Genomic DNA, 22,795 nt, shown 5'->3' with positions numbered 1-22,795 from the left:
ACAACATCTCTTGGGATATATCTTTAATTATGAGTCCATTTCTACAAAGTTCGGAGTTAAGATGGAAAAGCCATTTCTTTTCTTTCTTTCTTTTTTTAATTAATTTATTTTAGGCTGCGTTGGGTCTTTGTTGCTGCGCGGGTGGCATGTGGGATCTTCCCGGACCAGGGCTCAAACCCGTGTCCCCTGCATTGGCAGGCGGATTCTTAACCACTGCACCACCTGGGAAGCCCTCTTTCTTTCTTTCTATTTTTTGTTTTTGGTTGCGCCATGCGGCATCCGCCCCCCTGCAGTGGAAGCTCAAAGTCTTAACCACTGGACCACCAGGGAAGTCCTGTCATTTCTTTTTCTTTTTTTTTTTTTCCTTATTGTCACAGGGGAATCTTTGGTAGAAAGTTTGAGTAAACCATTTTTGTGCTCTTAGGTAATGAGAATAGGGAGAAAATGCACCTTTTTCACCTAATTACAATTTAAAATTCTAAAGCATTTGAAATTTCAAATGTTAAACTTCACAGATGACTTGTCAATTGAGGAAAAGCTACTTATTTAGCTTTGAATCAAACAGATCTCTTTAGTATTTTAAGCTGTTTCTGTTCAGTGAGATCCCAAAGGGGCCTCTCCATACAGTGAAGTCTAACTTCCCCTGGCATGAGGCCAGGAAGCTGTTTCTGACAGTTATTCATTACCACACCCAAGAGCATTTTAGGACAGTAGTGGAAGGAAATCCCAGAGCCAGTTGGGACTGTGTCCTCAGAGACACTGGAGAGGGAAGTGTCTGAGAGAGTTGAGATTTGGAGAAATGAGAGAGGTTACAGAAAGGTGGAAGATAATGCAAAGGAAAAGAGAAGGAAGAGAGGCAGGCAGCAGGGAAGTACTCAAGGAAGAGTGAAGAAAGGAGTTTATGTTGTAGCAAGAATGAGGTTCGATTAGATTTTAAAAGAAAAGAGTTATGGATTTGACGATTTATTAAATGCAAAATAAATTGTATAAACAGCTGGGAAGTTTTTCTTTAAAGACCTGCAAATAAAGAATAAATTAAAATGCAATAAAATAAAAAATTAAAGATAGGTAAATGCAAAGTACAATGAGGAAGAGGAAAAGAAAGATAGATGCCAGCTTATACAGGTAGAAGAAATGACAGAATTTGAAAAACCAACACTTGCAACCACCAATGCAAAAATTGATTCAGGAAGGATCATCAGGGATGCTAAAACCAATGGGTGCAAGACTATGGGAGTACAGGATATTCCCATGATTTCAAATAATCACTCTACTTCTTATTAGTTTACTAATTAATTATAAAGGGCAAATAATGTACCTTTATTTCTTTTTTTAATATATTTATTTATTTATTTTTTATTTTTGGTTCTTCGTTGCTGCGCTGGGGCTTTCTCTAGCTGCGGTGAGCGGGGGCTACTCTTCGTTGTGGTGTATGGGCTTCTCATTGCGGTGGCTTCTCTTGTCGCGGAGCACGGGCTCTAGGCGCGTGGGTTCAGTATTTGTGGTGCATGGGCTTAGTTGCTCCGCGGCATGTGGGATCTTCCTGGACCAGGACTCACACCCGTGTCCCCTGCATTGGCAGGCGGATTCTTAACCACTGTGCCACCAGGGAAGTCCCCAAATAGAGAAACCTAGCAGGCAAACTTCAGCGTCATCTATAATGTAACAAACTGACATTATGTGTCTCCAGCAGCAGTGCAATGGGAAGTATACAATATCACCTAGGCAATATTCTTGCTAAAAATGTTTAACCTGAATCTAATCATGAGGAAAGAATCAGACAAATCCAGATTTCACAGGACATATTATGGTCTGCGCTCTTTAAAGTATAAATGTCATAAGAGACACACACACAAATATGAGGACCTATTCTAAATTAAAGCAGCTGAAATGACACGACAGTTAAATGTGATGTGTGAGCCTTGATTGAATCCTGGATCAGGAAAAAATATATATGATGTACATTACTGGGACAGTTGGTGAATTTGAATACAGACAGGGTATTAGATAATACGATCATAGTAATGTTAAATTTCTTGGTGTGTTAACAGTACTGTGGTTTTGTAAGGGAATAGCTTAGTTCTTAGGAGACATATTTAAGGGTCAAATGTCATGATCTCTGTAACTTACTTTCAAATGATTCAGTAAAATAAATATTAATAAATAAATGGATGTATACATATAAAGTAAATGTGGCAAAATGATAACAATTAGTGAACGTATGTGAAGGGTAAGTGGGTATTCATTGTACTATTCTTTCAACTTCTCTGAAGTTTTCAAGCATTTCAGAATTTTTAAAATATAGATAAAACTGTTTGCTTTAGATATTTAGATTCAGCCCTTTCTCAAGACAAGGTCAGGGTCTTAAGGTCTCTGGAATTCTCTGATTCATTTTAGAACTCCGTTATAATTCTTCAGAAAATTCTAAAGCACATGTTAATGAACACCACCTAGAATGTCAAAACATTTTGTTTAAACCGGTGGAAGAAAGACAAGTGGCAACAATTCTAGATTTCGAAGGAAACCAAAACCCAAAGAAAGGTGGCTTGTCTCCATTTTTGGGTGTGGGGCTTGGTGGCACAACTTCTTCTCTTTCACCATTAGTCCTTCCCTTATAAAGAGCAAGTCACTCATGCACCTGACATCCAGGAACCAGGCTTGGGTATTGGCTAAGCCTCTGTCCATGGATTGAAGAGAAAGCAAAATAAAACAAAATATGGTAAGGGAGATAACCTACAGAGCTACACCTGGAGCTCAGTTCTTCAGGGGCTGATCGTATTTTGTGTGAGACTAATCCTGCCATTTGAAGAGAAAGAGAGCAGGACCGCAGAATCCAGGCAAGGTGGGGATGGGCAGGAATGCTTCTCAAAACTGCCTTTTATGACACCTAGTTGTAGTCATTTATAAGCAGGGGGTTGGCAAAACATTTTTTAAAGATTCATAAAGCAAGTAATTTTAATTTGTCTTAATTTAAAAATTAATATAACGTTTCATAGTATGTTTCAGAGGAGCAAACAGCATCTTGAAATGCAAAAATAATAGGGAGTCACAATGCTGAGAAGAGTAAGAATCACTGGCATTAAGGCACCATAGTGAAATCCTTCATTCATTCATTTATTCATTAAAAATACATTTATTATCTCTACTGAGTAGCCTGCAGCACCCTAGACATTGGAGAATAAACAAAAGTGTAGTAAAGTGTTTAACTGAAAAGGAAGACAGGTATCGTAAAACAATCAGAGACCTTACACAGATGCTCATGGATGTAGCCCATGCAGCCAAGGACCACACCTGGGCTCTACTGACTCAAGGCTGATCCACCTTTATGTGCCATTTTCCCTCTTTGGGACGTACTTAGAGATGTGGGACCATGCTTAATCTGTTGTTCTGGTTTAAACTGCTCCACTGCTTTCTTTTCTAAAGATTAAGCTTCGAGTGCAGCCTCAAGACTCAAGGGAAACAGAATGATTATGAGCCCTCCCACAGAACCCTGGTGCTCAATGGATTTCCTCTAATCAGACAACAATGCACATCACTGCTCCAGATGAACTACCATGAAAAAAGGGTCAATGTGTTCTGTGAAACTCTGTGCATGGGGAAGCTAAGAATGTCTGATGTCCTTGGGATAGTGATGATATTGAGGCGAGGCTAGGAAAAGAGCTGCAATACGTACAAAAATATCCCTTTGACTTTAGTCCCTTGTGGGCTACACACATTACTACGTGAATCTACTTATTTCCTTCTTACCAGAAGCACCTGCTATTCCTGTCTCCCTGGGAACTTGTGGCCCCCCTCTCGCTATTTGAACAGCCTTGGTCCTGACCTGTGGGCATGTATGTGTGAGGTGTGTGGCCAGGGGGTATGAAAGTGAGGGGAGAGAGGACCTCTTTGTGAGTCAAAAAATAAAATGTTAAAAGGTACTGAATCTGTGATCCTGCCTTACTTACCCTCCTGCTCTTATGAGACCGGTTTCTGCTTTTCTGTCTTCCTGGCTGGGTTGAGAAAAGGTGGTTCTGAGAGAGCTCAAACCTTCTTTCCAACCTTGCACAAGCAGAGTAGACAGAGAGAGATTCTTGCAGGATGTAAGTGACTGTGACAGTACAGGGGCAGCACACAGAGGCACGTGTTCATTATGTATGGCTGGAGAAATTATCTGTCTCCAGGGGGACATGTTTCACTGTGCATTAGCTTCTTGCTGCTTCCTTCTTCCCTATTTCTCTGCCCACTCTATCACTTGTCCTTCTGAGTCTCCCTTACCACTCCCTGACCCACACCCCCATTCACAGTCCAGCTCTGCCCATCAATGTCTCCATCCATCTTCTCTGCCACGACCCGTCTCCCTCTCCTCTTTGCTCAATCTCACTCTTGCTGTCCAGGAGTCGCTTTTCTGTCTCATTTGTCTCTTGTTTTCTCTAGCTCACTTTCTCGCATTCCATCTGTGTTTCCCTCTGTAATACCAGTTTTTTGGGTACCCTGAAGCTAGCAATAACCTTTTCTTGTTACATTAATGTCCATAAGCAGCACTTGGTTTATTGATTGATTAGTTTTTATTTAAATTCTGTGGAGGAAAGAGAAGGGAATTTTTATAAAGTGAGAGCAGAGAGAAAACATGAAATCAAGCAGAGAGACAACAAAAAGAAGGGGCATCCTGAGAAGATGGGGGTGGGGCTGATATAGGGGGAGGCATCAGAAGGGGTTGAACCCACGGTGTCTAATTTCCTTTCACATAAACTGGTTCAGATCTTCACGGCTGATGACAGCTAAGTCTGGATTATAAAGTGTGAAGTGCCAAGTTAGGCTTGGCACCTGACTCAGAGGCAGAGCTTCAGGGAGAAATGAGTTGGGTTAAATAAACCCAAGAAGCTGACGTGGGTAGAATTTCTGCCTGACCCATTAACAACGGCGAATGGGACATTTTAGAAATGGTTTTTATTGAAATGCTTCAGTGGGGCATAGCCCCGAGAAGCAAGAACTTGGCTGTGAGGCCAGCCCTGGGGTGCACTGTGGGGATGTGGAGAGTCGGCTGATGCAGGGGTGGGGGGCGGCCCGGGTCAGGCAGGAGGTGGCAACAGCTGCTCATCAGAGCAGTTGTGACTGCTGTGTTTGCTCTCTCATCTTGCCCGCTATAATTAAAGCTTTCCCAATACGATTCTGGCTTCCTAAAGGGAAACTAGAATTTTAAAAACAAACAAGAAAAAATACCCCAAAATAGCAGAGATGCTTAGTTGCAATATACATGTTTTATTTTTAAAATAAATTTATTATTATTTAAAAATTTTTTTTTGGCTGCGTTGGGTCTTTGTTGCTGCACGCGGGCTTTCTCTAGTTGCAGCGAGCGGAAGCTATTCTTCGTTGCGGTGCGCGGGCTTCTCATTGAGGTGGCTTCTCTTGTTGTGGAGCACGGGCTCTAGGCACGCGGGCTTCAGTAGTTGTGGCACACAGGCTCAGTAGTTGTGGCGCACGGGTTTAGTTGCTCCGCGGCATGTGGGATCTTCCCGGACCAGGGCTCTAACCCGTGTTTCCTGCATTGGCAGGCGGATTCTTAACCGCCTCAAGGGAAGTCCCTATACATTATATTTTAAATCATAAAGCTGTTAATCCTGTCTTGAGGTCACTGCTGCTGGTCAGTTTCAAAGCATCTAATCTACTGCTAGAGCCCTGGCAGGAGGGGGGTCTTAACAAAACAATCAAAACTAACAGAAAATGAAATATCTAATTGTATTCACCAAATTAGATACGCTCATGTGAATTCATCACTGACCCAACCATCCTCCTTCTTCTGAGACTAGGGAAATGCTCCCCCAGTTTCCCTCCACCTTTTTTCACCTTACTCCCTTTCCATCCCCCCTCTTGCCTCGCTCCCCTGAGAGTCCACATAGAACCTGTGGACCATAACAAATCAGTTGTTTTATTTCCCCTCAAAGGATGTAACTTTCCATTCCCCAAATGGCTTTGACAGTTTTCTCATTTGCTAGCTGAGGAGGATATCAAGAGACACTGACCTTCTGGTTTTGCCTAAAGAGGGAACACTCAGTAACTATTATGCTTCAGTCCCTGATTTAACTGTGACCTTCCTCCCTCCTCCTCATGTCCTCGCCTACCTTTTCACCTTCCCTCATGAACATTCTACTCACCCCACAGGGCACCGCTGCTCCCTGTAGCCCTCCCTTGCCTGGTTTGGAGATGCTGTAAGGCACATCTGTCTTCAACCCCACAGCATTCCCTGCCAGCAAGAGGAAGCATGGGGCCTCTAGGAGTGTTTTGCTCCCTGTTTAATCAGATTAGTCCCATCACCTACCCTGAGGAGTCACATTTTGGTGTTACTGAGCTATCCGTGGAAGGAGAAATTGTCAGACATCACTGAAAAAGCCCTGGCCCTTGGATGCCCGGGAATTGCAGAGAGAAATTAATCTTCTGGCTATTTAAGGCAATTTCTTTTCCATAATCCTTTGTCAAGAGGACTGCACTGGGAAATTAATCTGATGGGAGTCCCTGAACTGGTACACTCCACTCAACAGCATCTCTCCAGTGCTATGCAGCATCCATCATCCCTGCACAAGCAGAGACACACATCACTGCAAAGCTAACTCCCCACCAGTCCCAGCAGCAAAAAACTGCAATTGCAGAGTGAGCATCACTGGGCCTGGAGACTTGCAGTTTTCCTCTTGCTTTCCAGAAAACCTACCACAGATTGATCTCTTCCATTAAGCCAGTCTTTCTTTTTTTTTGGTACTTGGGCCTCTCACTGTTGTGGCCTCTCCCATTGCGGAGCACAGGGCTTTCCGGACGCGCAGGCTCAGCGGCCATGGCTCACGGGCCCAGCCTCTCTGCGGCATGTGGGATCTTCCCGGATCGGGGCACGAACCCGTGTCTCCTGCATTGACAGGCGGACGCTCAACCACTGCGCCACCAGGGAAGCCCAAGCCAGTCTTTCTTTTATCCAAAATGCAGGAAGGCAGAGAAGCAGGGATATGCCAGAACACAGGACTCTAGGATATGCGGTTTTTGCCTGAACATAAGGACTCAGCCAGTGCAGAACAGGTGTTTACACTGAACAGCTAGACCACTGCAAAGTCAGGTGTGACATAGCAACAAGGCAAGGGCAGCATTGCTTCATGACTGTCTCTTCTCTCCACACTGAATTTTCTTTCATGGGAAAAGAGCCCAGGGAGTCTCATGCTCTCTGGGGGTCAATGTAAAAGAATTTCAATCTTCAACTCTCTTTTCTTCCTGAAGGTTATTTCCCAGGGCAGTTATTTTCAAATTGTGTTCCTTGGGGTTCCAAGAAGTTCCAGGGAGTATGTGTGGTGGTGGGAGGTGATGTGGGAAGTGGCTGGAGGGGGAAGCTTAATGGTTGAGGCTCTGGACCCTTCAACTCTACTTCAATCTGATTTGATTTCTTTCAGGGGCTTGGATTTCTCCTAAGAGTTCTTTTTTTTTTTTCAAGAGTTCATTTTTTAAAAAGAGTCCCAGGTTTCCCTGGTGGCGCAGTAGTTGAGAATCTGCCTGCCAATGCAGGTGACACGGGTTCGAGCCCTAGTCTGGGAAGATCCTACATGCCGCGGAGCAACTAGGCCCGTGCGCCACAACTACTGAGCCTGTGCTCTAGAGCCCGCGAGCCACAACTACTGAGCCTGCGCACCCCAACTACTGAGCCTGCGCGTCTGGAGCCTGTGCCCCGCAACAGGAGAGGCCGCGACAGTGAAAGGCTCGCGCACCGCGATGAAGAGTGGTCCCCGCTTGCCGCAACTAGAGAAAGCCCTCGCACAGAAACGAAGACCCAACACAGCCAAAAATAAATAAAATTTTAAAAAAAGAGTTCTAATTTTGTAAAAGGTCTGCAAACCACTGTCCTAAGTGAGAGGAAGATGACTGTGTCTCTGCCTCTTGCAGCTAAGCATCTGCCGGCGGCTGTGCAGAAGGGAGCTGTAGCGTGGCTCCTGCCTGCTTTGACTGTAGAGCAGGTCTAGGTCCACGCTGGCAGCTCCTCAGCTCCAGGGGCTCTGGAGGCACCTTTCAGCAAAATGAATCTCCTTAGGCACCAGAGTCATTTGTTTTCCAAACTCCCTTCTCTGGTCTCACTAATTCCCAATTTCCCTGCATTTGACAAATGCAATTAACAAGCCTCCATCAGTTCCTGGCCGACAGCCCTCATCAGTCAATACGGAGACTGCAGGAGGCTGAAGGGGGAGGGAAGGTGCAAGAAGGGAAGGTTGCTGCAGTATGGGGGAGAAGAGGCTTTACCCCTCTATTTCTGTGGATAACCCTTCCCAGCCCCTTGGCCTCAAAAGACGACACTCCACTGTCACCCTCACCAACCACTTTCTTCCTTCTTGCCAACTAATACAAATCAGTGTTTATGCCCTCCTCTCCCATTTCTTAAGTTTCTCCCATCAACCTCCTCTATCTCCCCTACGTCCTATGTCTTGTCTTTAACAGAAGGCCTTGCCATCTGCTGCCACCATAGCTTGGGAAGCCCCTCAGCGCTGGGTGTGATAAATCAGCCATCTCTGCTCTCAGCAGGGCCTCTTCCCCACCCACACGTTCCAGTGAAAATTCGGTGCCGCTTCCTGCCCAGGAGACTATAAGTCCACCATCATCTCCTTCTGTCTCCCACACTGGCACACACTGGAGGGCCAGGACAGGGATCACCAGGCTGGTGGTCACTACTGCTTTCACACACACCTCTGTCCTCTCTTTTCCCAGGGTCAAAGGCTTCCCTTCCCAACTGGCTTCCCCTCTTCACCTTTCTGCTCTCCATGTAGCATCAACCTCCCCTCCCCCACCACAGGAGGAGAGCTTTTTTCCTCCGAGCTCGGCCTGGTACAGCCCTGTGCATCTTTCCACCTCATCAACTTTTCATCTCTTTGCAAACAGAATCAGGAAGTCTCTCCCTCCTCCCTCCCTCTCCTTCTCCTTTGTTATTAGCTTCATGAGTGGGGACGTTAATGTATTCACTAGACGATGTCTTCACACCGCTGTTTCCTGTAATTACAGTCACTTCCCTCCCACCGTCCCGGCTTATTTGACTGTAAAGTGCTTGGAGGAGGGACAGTGTGGAGAAAAGACACAATACAGGCTGAGATCGAGTAGTGTAATGTTAACATCCAAGAAAGTAAAACAAATAATTACCTCTGCAGTAGCTCATTAACAACGGGTAACACATGGAGGTCAATGCACCAGAGATTAAAAAAAAATGATGGATACAATCAGGGACCCCTCCACTAGAGGATGGGGAGCTGTACCCATATTACCAACAACAGTCACCCCAAGCAAGGCAAGCAGCCACATCTGCCCTCCTTCAGGGGGTAGATCCACTATATTTGTCATGTAGATCAGCTACATTGTTACTGGAGACTCGGATCCAGCCATCCTCCCGGACATGGTAGAGGTTGACGGAACCTCCTGAGTAGGCATCTCTGTAGGTGGCTTGGTAGATGGCGCGACGGGCCAGATCATAGGCCTCTTCCACCTCCAGGTCATAGGAGTAACCCCTATCCATGACCCCATAAGCATACACAGAGCCAGAACCTACAGAGAAGGTGGTCCCCGAGATCCGGTTTCCTTCACTGTCCACGTAGTAGAGGCCTGGAAAGAGAGATGAGGTTAGTAAGAAAAAAATGATCACCGCTTTTGACATCTGATTCATCCTCCAAGGCAACAGTTCTCCATTCTTGTTGAAAACCAGGGGAGACCAACAGAAATACAAGAAAATAGCACTTCTATAAAATTACTTAAAAAAAAGGTGAAGAAATCAAATTAAATTTTAAGACTTCAGGATTCTACACATACCATCCCATCTTACCTCACATTACAGTAACTGCCTTGTCTGTCTTCTCTGTACAACCAAAAAGCAAGTATAATTCAAATGACTTAGGTTTCAAGCACAGAACTTCAGGCATTGTGAGAGGTAATATTTAAGACAATCCTGGGATTTCCCTGGCGGTCCAGTGGTTAAGACTCTGCACTTCCAACGCAGGGGGTGCACGTACGATCCCTGGTTGGTGAACTAGGATCCCACAGGCTGTGCAGCCAAAAAATGAAGGAAAAAAAACCCAAAAAGACAATCCTAACCCTCAGGGTTTAGACTATCTGGAGTGCAAGGCATACGTCACACAGTAGGAGAATAAAGCCTATAATTTTAAATCATATTGTAAAGACCCGCACTGTCCAGTATGGTAGCCACTAGCCACATGTGACTACTAAGCATTTGAAATGAAGCTAGTACCACATGCTAGCTAGTACCACATCATAATAATATTTTGGATCTACTGGGTTAAATAAAATATATTATTACAATTAATTTTCCTTTTTATTTTAAAAAATGTGGCTACTATAACATTTAAAATTACATGTATGGCTCACACTATATTTCTATTGGACAGTGCTGGTACAGTGGTAGGCCAGGTCAATCGCCTATTTTTTTATTTTAATTTTTTAAATTAATTTCTTTTTTTTTTGGCTGTGCTGAGCGGCTTGTGGGCTCTTAGTTCCCCAAACCCGGGCCCTCGGCAGTGAAAGCGCACAGTCCTAACCACCAGACTGCCAGGGAATTCCCCCAACCACCATTTTTATAAAGTTTTATTGGAACATAGCCACAGCCATTTGTGTATATATTGTCTATGACTACTTTTTTGCTAAAACAATGGAGCTATGTAGTTGAGACAAAGATCATATAGCCTACAAGCCTAGAATATTTACTTATATTTGGCCCTTTATGAAAAAGTTAGCCAACCTCTGGTATAGACAAAAGTTTAGACAAAGATGTAGTAAAATTTTTATCATTTCCATCTGCCCACTGGGCCTCTCCAGCTGGATGCCTTTGTCACCAAATTCATATTTAAATTTCCTGTCCTCAAATACTTTTAGTGGTTCTCCATTACCTACCAAACTCATCTGTCTTCTGCCCCACCAATCCTGCTGTATTTTCAAATTCTGTCAATGCATCACTAATATTTTTCCTATTTCAGTGGTTCTCAACACTCACTATGCATCAGAATCCTCTAAGGAAGTTTTTTTTTTTTTTTTTTTTTTTTTTTGCCACAACAAGCATCTTGCAGGATCTTAGTTTCTGGATCAGGGATCAAACCCAGGGCCCCGGCTGTGAAAGTGCTAAGTCCTAGCCAATGGACAACCAGGGAATTCCCAGGAAGTTTTTAAAAAAGATGCCTAGGACTTACCCCAGGTATTCTTTTTCAATTGGTCTGGGTGGGGGACAAGCATGGATCTAGATTCTTAAGTTCTTCAGGTGATTATGATACAAGCCAGGTTGAAAAGCACTGCCCTTATCAGTTTTCAGGTTCCAATGGTTCTAACATGGAGCCCCTCCTCAAGTCCCATTGCCACTACCTTGCCTAGCAGCTCACCATCTGGTTCCAATTGCTTCACAATTAAACTAGACTTTAGTTCCAATTAAAATAGATGTCCAGTTACTTCCTCCAAAATCTCATGCTTCTTCCCTGTCTTCTTTTGTTCATTGTTTCCTTTCTCTCATTTTCACATCCAGGAAAATGAGTCCGCCTCAATTCCTCCCATCAGAAGCAATCCCCCCACCCCCCAAATTCCTTCAACATTTTATTGGTTCTCTTTAAAGTGGCATTCATCTCATTCAGCCTTGCATTAAGTAATCTGTGACCCTTTCTCAGTCAGCTTGAGGCCGGGGGCTGACTCATCCTGAATGGGACAGCTTGTCAGGAAGGCTTCTTGAGATGGTACAATTTAGGTTATGCTATGACTTCCTGGGTTTTCCTTGCTAGCCAGTTTCTGTACTCTCTTACATTGTTTTCCACCACCTGGGACCAATCCAATAGCTAAGGGTTCAAAACAACATTTCTGAAATGCTACCCTAGACCACACAAGATGTATGGAACTCTTCTTTCACACTTTTCAAAGAGAAAAGTGTTTCAATTTCCAAAGTAACAAACTGAGCTCCTCTATCACATGCACTTTTAAATCTCTCCTCATTCATCCTCTATTTCTTTTTTCTTTCTTTTTTTTTTTTTTTTGCGGTAGGCGGGCCTCTCACTGTTGTGGCCTCTCCCGTTGCGGAGCACAGGCTCCGGATGCGCAGGCTCAGCGGCCATGGCTCACGGGCCCAGCCGCTCCGCGGCATGTGGGATCTTCCCGGACCGGGGCACGAACCCGTGTCCCCTGCATCGGCAGGTGGACTCAACCACCGCGCCACCAGGGAAGCCCATTTCATCCTCTATTGAGTAATGAACTAATATTCTCCAAAGCAAATGAAAAAGTGGTGGGTATCCTACAGTTGTTCAAAAGAGGAAAACTAGGCATTTAGAAAGCAGGTAAATGAGGGAATTCCCTGGTGGTCCAGTGGTTAGGACTCAGTGCTTTCACTGGTCAGGAATCCCTGACAGTTCAATTTCTAGTCAAGGAATCCCGCAAGCCGTGCAGTCAAAAAAAAAAAGGAGTCGGGGGCAGGTAAATGAATGAAGCAAAACCAATAGGAGGAAAGAGTAACTATTTTCAAGCACCAAAGGGGAAAATTAAACAGAAGGTGACTAGCTGTATCCCAGCTTGACTAAAGGGACAGTCACAATTGGCTGAAAAAGAACTGATATCAGATACAAGACTGAATTTCCTGGCAAGGTTTTTATATACCAGAAGGAAAAATAGGCTAAGGAATTTCTTTTCAGAGATGACAACAGAACCTAGGTGATTATATCAAGCAAAGAAAGGAGATGAGCCCCAAAGGGCCCCCCTTCTAGGCCAAAGACTCTTCAGGAAAAAAGGGAAGAGAAATGACTAACTTTTGAGTAGGTACTTAGTGTCGCTGTCCAATATGGAAGGCACCAGCGACATGTCGCTGTGAGCACCTGAAATGGGGCTAATGACACATGCCGAAATGATAATAGTTATTTTGGATTAAGAGAACTGTTAAAATTAATTTCACCCATTTCTTTTCACTTTTTAAATACATCCATTAGAAAATGTAAAATTACATGTGCGGCTCACATTGTATTTCTATCAGATGGCACTGACTAGAGTTTTTATGTCTATTAGCCGATTTAATTCTTAAATACAACTCTTTGCAGGTCTTATCATTTTACAGGAAAGGCCAGAAGGAAACACATTATGTGTCAGACACTACATGCTTGACATGTATTACCTCATGGAACCTATGTAACAGATGATGAAACAGTCTGAGAAAATAAGCAACCTGCCCAAGGTCACATGGGTGGTCAATAACACAGCTGATCTACTTCCCTGCCCCTTCCTGCACTACAGCCCTTCCTTGAACAAACAGACGAAAGGACTGAGAACTAACCAACGCATCCCCAGCACTGACATAAGCTCTTCCATTCATCTGTTCATCCAACCCCTCTTCTCTGTAGTGCCAGCCCAAGAATCACACGGTTGCAGCTTAACTCACCAGGGCCTCTCTTATCCCAGCCACAGATCATGGTGCCCATGGACAGCCCCATGCCTTTATACTGATACACCATGTTGGCAAGCAGCTTGGAGGCAGCTGCTACCGAGATGCGTTCCTTGTTTCGAAGCTCATAGATTCGACACTGCCGAGCCAACAGCCGCTCCCAAAAGCTGCAATCCGCTGCACCCCCAGCCATGGTACCCAGCAGGTAGGGGTTGATCTCTATCACCTTCTTTACTGTCTGGGAGGCAATGTAGGCACCTGCTGTGGCCCGGGAGTCTGCTGCAACAATGACTCCATGGCGAAACTGTTAAGATCAGAGGAAACACAAAACAGGCCACATGAGACCACAAAAACATCATCTTTGACATTTCTTTATGCATCAGTGCAAACCCAGAACATCTCTGTCTCTGCCGTTTTATACTTCACAACATACTTTCCCTCATATTAATGTCACTAGAGCTTCACATCAATCCCTTGACATGGGATTACCTTCAGTATTACCTTCACTTGATGGCTGAGGAATGAGATCGAACGACTTACCCTAGATCATACAGCCAGTTATTGCAAAGCTGGGCCAAGAATCCCAACTGTCTGGCTCCTAGTACAGTGCTTCCTCCCACCAATCTTCCTCCTCAAACCATAACGTTTCGGTAACCCTGGCCTATCGGGGCTTCTCAGTTTCTAAAACCTTTGGTGGTTACAACAGCCTTCCCTCTGCCAGTGTTCACTGCTGCTGCGGCCTTTCCTGGACAGGAGCACCCTGGGGTCGCCTAGGTATCAACCCAAGCGGCCTCGGGCTCCTTCTCCCACTTACCACACGCCCCGCCCTTCCAGCCCCATCGCCCCCCACTCCGGCCAGAGCGAGAACCGAGGCCTCTCGGGGCAGTGACACAGCAAAACCGCCGGGGTTGGGGTGAGAGGTCCGAGCCTCCGTCTGGGTTTCGTGGCCGCGACCACCGCGGGTTCCGGACCAGCTGGGAGGTCGGGAAGGGCGCGGGCGCACGGAACTGAGCCCGGCGCGACGGCTGGGTCCGCACCTTGAAGGCCAGGGTGGTAGTTCCATGAAGCATTTCGATTCTCGGCTCCTCTGGGACACCCCAGCTGGGCGCGACCAGGCTCAGCCCATCGCTGGGACTCCCTGGACCCAGGTCCAGCAGATCCGCACGACCCCCGAGCCCGAAAAACCCGCGCCGGTTCACGGGTAGCGGCCTCTCCAACACGCTGGCCAGCGCCATGTCTAGTAAGGGCAAAGGGAACTGCCTGCCAGAACGCCTAGCAAAGAGCGGCCGGGCAACGCGTCGTCGTCACAGCTTCACTTCCTATTAAATCTATCACAGGGAGCAACCATTTTAACTCCTGGCAAGCACGCCTCCAAACACAAGAGCCAGACGCGAGTGATTATTTTCACCGAGGAGGAAAAAATAAATGGCTTCACTCCCCTTAAATTACAAAGAGATGTGGCTGCCATCTTGACTTTGGTCACGTAAACAACACGGGATTAGATTAACCTCAAATTCATAGGAAGCAATCGCAAACGTCCAGGTTGAGGGACGGAAGTGGGGCCGGCCATCTTTCAGAAGGGCGTGACTGGATGAAATCCTGTTCTAAACGGTAGCGGTAAATCAGCCCCGCGCCGCCCCGCCCCGCCCGGTGTCCTAGCAACACTTACATCACTAAGGCTTCAGCAGTCTGTTAACGCGACTGAAGTTGCCATTTTGTGTAAGGGCACTCTCTAATACTGGGTAAAATAATGATCTACGCTGAGGCCATTTTCCTATGAAGTTAGTAAAACCACAGTAGTTTGTGCTAAAAAGCGCAACAAAATAAGAGCGCTATACCGCTTGTTGTTTGATAACATCAATCGCCACGCTACCCACGTTCTCTAACAGTAACCAGTTTTTAAGATTCAGCATTGTCTTTACTCCCACCCTCTGGTGGAAATTCTATTGAGTAATGAATTGACCAAAAGGCAGATAGAAGAATAAAGAAGGAAAAGCAAAGGGCCCAGTTAATCCACAGACTGGGTTCGCAATTCAGCTCCTGAATAACTGAGTCAATAGTAATTTACCATTTCAGAGCCCGGAGGAGAGTTGAGGCTCCATAAAGGTGTACAAAGAGGTTTTCTGACTTAAGCTAGCTAAGACAAGCTCTTGTTCAGGAATGTGCTGTATTTCATTGTTTCTTCCTCTCTTCAGCCACCTTCATTTTTCAGCCCTTTTGGGAACCATAACAAGCAAGGAAGTGGGCAAGTGTATGAAATGTTGCCTCCTGCTTTATGGTTCTATGAAGACAGCATCTGCCCTTCCTTGTTGGATTCCAGCAGCAACATCCATCAATATCTAAATTCCTGGGCTTCCCTGGTGGCGCAGTGGTTGAGAATCCGCCTGCCAATGCAGGGGACACGAGTTCGATCCCTGGTCCGGGAAGATCCCACATGCCGTGGAGCAGCTGAGCACATGCACCACAACTACTGAGGCTGTGCTCTAGAGCCCGCGAGCCACAACTACTGAGCCCGTGTGCCGCAACTACTGAAGCACATGCCTAGAGCCTGTGCTCCGCAACAAGAGAAGCCACCACAATGAGAAGCCCGTGCACCACAACGAAGGGTGGCCCCCGCTCACCGCAACTAGAGAAAGCCTGTGTGCAGCAACGAACACTCAACACAGCCAAAAATAAATTTATTAAAAAAAATACATATATATATATATATATAAATTCCTCTTTCCTCTGATGCCCAACTCAGCCCCTCCTCCTCCCAACAGACTCTGAGAGTGTTGTATTTTTAATGCTGAAATTTGGCAACTCTTTCCAAACCCAACCATCAGAATGTAATGAAGCAGAAGATCTTTCTGTGGCTCTCACACTTGGATGGTGTGGAAAATGCAGAGTGCCTCTGTTTACTGAGCATGTATTATTTTGCAGTCACTCCTGCAATGCAACTAATCCTCCTGACTTCTCTCAGTGGTTCTTTCCCTCTGCCACTAATGCTGTCTGCCTCTCTTAAGGCACTTTCACATTTTACCTGGTTATAAATATACATTTATCTCCCACTGGATTGTGAGCTTTTAAAGACAGGCATTTCTCGGGAATTCCCTGGCGGTCCAGTGGTTAGGACTCCACACTTTCAGCGCCAGGGCCTCAGGTTCAATCCCTGGTCAGGGAAATAAGATCCCACAAGCTGCACGGCATGGCCAAAAAAACCCAACAACTGTAAAGACAGGCATTTCTCTATTATTTATCTCTGTGCCCGCTGTGTGCTTAATACACGTTTGCAAAATGAACACATGAAAGAATGACAATAATGTTCTTCCAGTCACAGAGGCTTGAAGCCCTGGCTCATCTTGACAACTCCCCTTCCTTTACTCCACGTCCACTAGGTTGCCAAGTCCTGTTCATTCTCCCTCTACAGTGCTTCTCACATTCTTTTTCATTGCAACTGATACCGCCTTTGGCTTCTTATCTCCTCACTCCTGAATTACTGAAATATTCTCCTGATTTTTCTGGGTACAAACTATATCTCTAATTTATTCTGCGCAGCACCAGATTGATTTTCCTGAAACATCTTGATCTTATCATTTGCCTGCTTAAAAATGGTCTGTAAGGTTCAGCTCCTCAGCATGCATTCAAGGCCTTCCATAATCTGTTCCCAATTTACCTTACATTAGTTCTCTGCTCCAAGGTCCCACTCAGGGAGACCTCAAAGAGGAGAGGTACAAATGATCAGTGCTGCTGTTGGTGGGAATATAAATTGGTGCAGTCACTATGGAGAATAGTATGGAATTTCCTCAAAAAAAAATTAAAAATAGAACTACCATATGACCTAGTAATCCCACGTCTGGGTATTTATCCAAAGGAAATGAAATCATTATCTCGTAGAGATAGCTGCACCCCAATGTTCATTGCAGCATTATTCACAACTGCCAAGATGTGGAAACAATATCCATCATCAATGGATGAACGCATAAAGTGTTATATATGTGGTGGAACATTATTCAGCCATAAAAAAGAAGGAAATCCTGCCATCTGTGACAACTTGGATGAAACCTGAGGGCATTATTGCCAAGTGCAAGAAGTCAGATGGAGAAAAACAAATACTGTATGATCTTACTTATATGTAGAGTCTAACAAAGCCAAACTTTTAGAAACAGATAGTAGATTGGTGGTTGCCAGAGGCTCAGGGTTGGAGAAAATGAGATGTTGGTCAAAAGTGTACAAACTTCCAGTCATAAGAGGAATAAGTTCTGGGAATCTAATGTACAGCATGGCAACTATAGTTAACAATACTCTTGTATACTTGAAAGTTGCCAAGAGAGTAGATCTTAAATGTTCTTATCATAACAACAACAAAAATGGTAATCAAGTAAGGTGAAGGATTTAACTTACCTTATGGTGTAAACATTTTGCAATACACAGACACACACACAGAGGTATCAAATCATCATATTGTACACCTTAAACTTACGCAATGCTATACGTCCATTGTATCTCAATAAAGCAGGGGTTGGGGGAAGAAAGCAATGATAAGTGCTGTAGTTCAGAGGTGAGAGAGTTTGGTATAGATTGGGGTGAGGTTGGGGGTCCAGGAAGGCTTTGCCAAGGAGGTCTGGATCATTTCCTTAAATATCACTTAGATCCCCTTTCTTCTCAAACTCACAGTCTCTCCTCTCTCGCCCCGGATCTGGGAAGTATTTTCAGAATAGGTGGTACTTAAGCCAGACTTGGAAAGATAGGATTCAAAAAGATGAAGGGGAGGTGGGAGATGTGTTAGGAATTGCGTGAAAAGAGGTTGTGGTGGATGGATTAGGATTGGACCACAGTGGGCCTTAAATGCCAGCCTAGGGTGGACAACAGGAAAGCCCGGCATCCCAACCACTAGGCCACCAGGGAACGCCCATGGCAATCTCTTCTGACTGTGCCATTGCACTGACTTGTCTCCACCTTTCCCTAGGCTGGCAGCCCTTTCAGGGCAGGGGCAGGGCCTTATTTATCTTTGTGCGCCCAGTGCCCTCCATAGGAAAACCCAGAGGAACCCAGCTCTGCTCCTTCCACTGGTGCTCCCTTTCCTTTTCAGTTTCCCAGCCACCACCCAACTCCAGGTGCTCGGAGGATGACAGACAGGAGACTCCTTGGATGACGCTCGGGTGTGTCATGGGCAGCGTCTCCCCAGCGCTGGAGACTCTACTGGCCTCGCTCTGTCTCCCCTCAGCAGTCCTCTGAGGGAGAGGGCGCTGCTCCATCAGCCAATCCCAAAGCCTGGTTTGGGGTTAGGGAGAAGGGAAGCCACGGATCAAACGCCTTCCCAGCTGGTTCTGGCCGCAGCCCAGCTCCTCCTTGCTCTCTCTCTTCCTCCGCCTGACCCAGCTCACAAATCCCTGCTTTGTTCCTTCCAACCTTCGCTGGACCCCAGGGATGGCTCTGCAGGATGTGTGCAAGTGGCAGGCCCCCGACACCCAAGAAGCCTCACCTCACCTGCCTCAGGCTGGTGGCTGGGCTCTGCCCCAGGGCTGGGACCCTCAAACCTTCCTGCAAATCCATGGCCCCAGGCTGGCCCATGGTACCACGACCCTGGCTTTCCGCTTCCGTCATGGAGTCATCGCTGCAGCTGACACGCGGTCCTCCTGTGGTGACTACGTGGCCTGTCCAGCCTCACGCAAGGTCATCCCTGTGCATCAGCACCTCCTGGGCACCACCTCTGGCACCTCGGCCGACTGCGCCACATGGTACCGGGTGCTACAGCGGGAGCTGCGGCTGCGGGCACTGAGGGAGGGTCAGCTGCCCAGCGTGGCTGGCGCTGCCAGACTCTTATCAGTCATGATGTCGCGCTATCGGGGGCTGGATCTGTGCGTGGCCACTGCCCTGTGCGGCTGGGACCGTTCCGGCCCTGCCCTCTTCTACGTCTACAGCGACGGCACCTGCCTGCAGGGGGACATCTTCTCGGTGGGCTCTGGATCTCCCTATGCCTATGGTGTGCTAGATGGCGGCTACCACTATGACATGAGCACCCAGGAAGCCTATGCCCTGGCCCGCCGTGCTGTGGCCCATGCCACCCACCGTGATGCCTACTCGGGGGGCTCCGTGGACCTCTTCCACGTGCGGGAGACTGGATGGGAATATGTGTCCCGCAACGATGCCTGGGTGCTGTACTCGGAACTGCGGAAGCTCCCAGGGCCGGGGCCAGAGCAGGAACGGGAGGAGGAGGCCATCCCGGACAGAGCCGGTGAAGGCGGAGAACCGTCTGTGGCACCAGCCCCGGGGGACTCGAGGATGCCCGCAGAGGCGCTGTGAGCAGCAGCAGGACCTGGGGGCCCAGCCCCGGGAGTGGGTGGCAGATGGGGCCGCAGTGGGGCAGGCTCATGGCGTCTGGCTCCTGCTCTCGTGGGTTGCCGGCTTCATTTGTTGCAAGTCTCCATGCCTTTCTCCTCCCGGAGCCATCGAGGCTCTCTCCGACATGTTCCTGTTGGCGCCCAATAGATTGATCCAGCCTCCTTCTCAGCACCGAGTCCTCTTTCAGCAAGTACTTATTGCGCACCGGCTGCACGCCAGATGCTGTGCTAGGTGCTAGACCCTCTTTTCTTGCCATCCTCCTTTCTGCTTTTTCCCCTCCTATCCCCAGTCTCTCTTCCTCTCGTTTTAGTCCTTAGCTCAGCTTCAGAGTCTTCGCCACTTTCTCACCTTGGTGAGTGGAGATGGCTGGAGGAGAATGAAGTGGGGAGAGTAGCCCAGCGGGCCCAGGCTGGAAGAGGAGACAGTGCACCATGTACACCTGGGGGTGGCGATGGGCTTCCCACATCTGTTTTTCTTCTCTGCCCCCCTCCCTGACCTGACCCTAATGACCATGATGCAAACCCTTTCCTGAACGCAGTTTTCATGATAACTCTTTGAGGTAAAAATGATCCTCACTTGACAGAAGAGGAAACAGGTTCAAAGGGTTATGTGACTTGCCCTAGGTCACACAGTCAGTGCAGAGATGATGCTGGGGTGCAGGCCTTCCGCTCCAGGGCTGTGGTCCTTCAGCTCAGTTTCTCTCCCAGGGCCTCTTCCTGCCAGGCGTCTGGGGAGTGACGTGGGGAAGAGAGCAGCTGGGCCGTGCCCCTGCCTGGTGGCCAGGGAAGGAGGAACCCAGAGGAGCCCGAGGGCCTGGAGGGCTGAGCCCCCTCTACCCCCGCTTGTCAGGACCTGAGCCATCGCCCCAGGCACCTCCCCCGTCCCTTGCACTATGGCTTCCAGGCATGTCATGGCCATTGCCCAACTTCTCCTCCTGCTGTCCCTTTGCCTGCTCTCCAGCCTCTCTTTCCAGTAGCTCCCTCTGGGCATGAAGAAAAGAGAGAAGTGTCTGTGCTAGTGGGAACTACTGGGTTAGCACATCCTTTCCCACCCCCCTGTCCCCTTGCCACTCCCTTGTAAGCCCTGACTTGGCGATGCAGGCTGACAGCTCCAGGAGGGATGCCTCCCCACCCTCCCCTCCCCAGGCCAAGTGAGGGGGGAAAGCACGGTCAGCCTAGGAGGTGGCACCTGAAGATTCCTGAATCTTCTTTCTCTATCCCACTCCTACAGCTTCCAGTCCCAAGATGAACAATACCTTTCCTCCCTCCTGGACACCCCTCCTCCCAGCCTCCAGCCCAGTCGTGAGCCCCAAGCCTGCACCTCAGGCTAAGAATTCCTCCAGGCAGGAGCTGGCCAGACAGAGGAGCTCCAGCAGACTCTGGCTTTCAGGGGATGATGGGAGAGGAGGGAAGAAAGCTGAGGGAGTCCCAGGAGCGAAAGCAGTAGGGGAGAGGGGGGGAAATGGTCAGGGGAAGGGGGGCCGCAGAAAGGTGCCCAGTACAGGAAGACTAGGCTTCGAGCCAGGGTCTGGGAATCTGGCTGGTGGCCTCCGTAGCAATTCTTCATCCCTCACCCACTCCTCAGCCTCAGGGGAGGAGGTGCAGGACACTGGCAATGATCACTAGAGGTCAAGGACCCCAGGCCAGCTTGGTCCTGGAGGAACACAGGAGGAAGGGCAGCTTTTGCCCAGGGTTCAAGTGTTTGATTGACGCAGACATAAGAGGGGGCACCTCCACATGCAGAGGTGAGTGTGGGTCTGTGACCTGTTGTATGTGAGTGATCCAGGATAGGCGATGCATGTGCAGTTCCTATGTGCAGAGACAGGAAACAGGCTGGAAGTTATCAGGGAGAAAGACGGGCCTTATCACTTCTTTTGGGGAAAAGAGGTCCAGAGTGGGGTGGGGCAGGGCTCACCCCACTGGTTCGATACTTCTGCATCCTCCCACCCCTGTCCTGAAGCCCCAGGGGTGAGAAAAGGCAGGGAGGGAGGGGCGGGCTAGCTTGGGGTTGCCACTTGAGCCCAGCCCAAGGCTCCCTGAGAACCACATGCGGCTCACCCCCTGGAACACTCTGTGCCCCTCCTCTTCCCATTAATCAGGGAAGGAGGATTAAACCCAGATAGGGAGGGCATAACAGGGGGGGAGCCCCACTCTTCTTGCGTCTCCTCCCATCACCTCTCCCTTTCTCTCTCTCTTTTCCTTCCATGGTTCTGCCCTTCTTCCCTCCCTTTGACTGATTCGGTGTTTCCAATGGTGAGGTATTTAAGACCAGAGATAAGCCTGAGGGTCTAGCTGAAAAGCCTGTTTCCCTACATTGTTGTTTTCCTTGAAGCTTAATGAGTTGGGGAGGACCTCAGGAGGGTGTTAAGGCGGGCTGGGAGAGGAGGCAAAGGCCTGCATCCCACTTCAATGCGCCCCTCCTCGGCCCACGAGTCAATCCCTCCTTCTCTCCACTTACTCCTGGAGGCTTGATGCAGACATCAGGGGAGACCAAAGGTGTGGATCTAGCTCTGAACAGGAAGACTTGTCCTTGTGGCTCCCTGCTTGGAGTGCTGCCTCCTAATCGTCTCCCTCAGGGGCGGACAGTCTGCTCTCACACAGGCCTTCAGGCAGGCAGGGGCCCGGTTCCAGCCTTCAGCAGAGTCAATGACAATGCCAGCATCGGAGCAGGGTCCTTGTTCTCCCACCGCCTGGTTGCCCTAACCAAACGGCGTGGAAGGTACAAGAAGGCATCTTCCCATTAGAGCAGCCATCCCTGATTATCTGCACTCCGCGCTTGGAGGGGAATGTCACAAGGACCTATCGTGACCCATCTACTTGAGTCCCTAGGAGCCCTGCCTGGAGTTACGAGGCATGGGTGCTAATTCTGGTTGCCGGGTGGACCCCTTCTCTGCTTAGGGAGTGCACGGTGAGAGATGCTGGCCACCCGCTGGGCTCCCACCCCAGTTGACTTTGATTCAGCCCTTCGAACAGCCCGCCTCCCTGGTCCCTCTCCCTCCTCTTTGTGCCCACAAAGAGTAAGACCAGAGACTGGGAAGAATAAAAGGTGGGGCAGCAGGCCCCAGGTCCACTGTGACTG

The 22,795-nt window shown here is 47.9% G+C and overlaps 2 protein-coding genes across 2 annotated transcripts; one reads left to right on the top strand and one right to left on the bottom strand.

Moving 5' to 3' along the window:
• Window positions 1–9,080: 9,080 nt before the first annotated feature.
• Window positions 9,081–14,767, bottom strand: PSMB5 (proteasome 20S subunit beta 5). The gene is made up of 3 exons (XM_030854539.3): window positions 14,431–14,767; window positions 13,391–13,697; window positions 9,081–9,588 (listed from the first exon to the last, which is right to left on the bottom strand). Exons 1-3 carry the CDS (start codon window positions 14,626–14,628, stop codon window positions 9,302–9,304), a joined length of 792 nt encoding a protein of 263 aa, XP_030710399.2. The 5' UTR covers window positions 14,629–14,767; the 3' UTR covers window positions 9,081–9,301.
• A 4,035-nt stretch (window positions 14,768–18,802) lies between these two features.
• PSMB11 (proteasome subunit beta 11) lies at window positions 18,803–19,678 on the top strand. The gene has a single exon (XM_030854433.2). The coding sequence runs from the start codon at window positions 18,803–18,805 to the stop codon at window positions 19,676–19,678; it is 876 nt and encodes a 291-aa protein (XP_030710293.1).
• Window positions 19,679–22,795: the final 3,117 nt, after the last annotated feature.

The sequence above is a fragment of the Globicephala melas genome, chromosome 2 (genome assembly GCF_963455315.2).
Source record: "Globicephala melas chromosome 2, mGloMel1.2, whole genome shotgun sequence".
Lineage (NCBI taxonomy): Eukaryota > Metazoa > Chordata > Mammalia > Artiodactyla > Delphinidae > Globicephala > Globicephala melas.
This window is presented reverse-complemented; position numbering and strand designations above follow the sequence as displayed.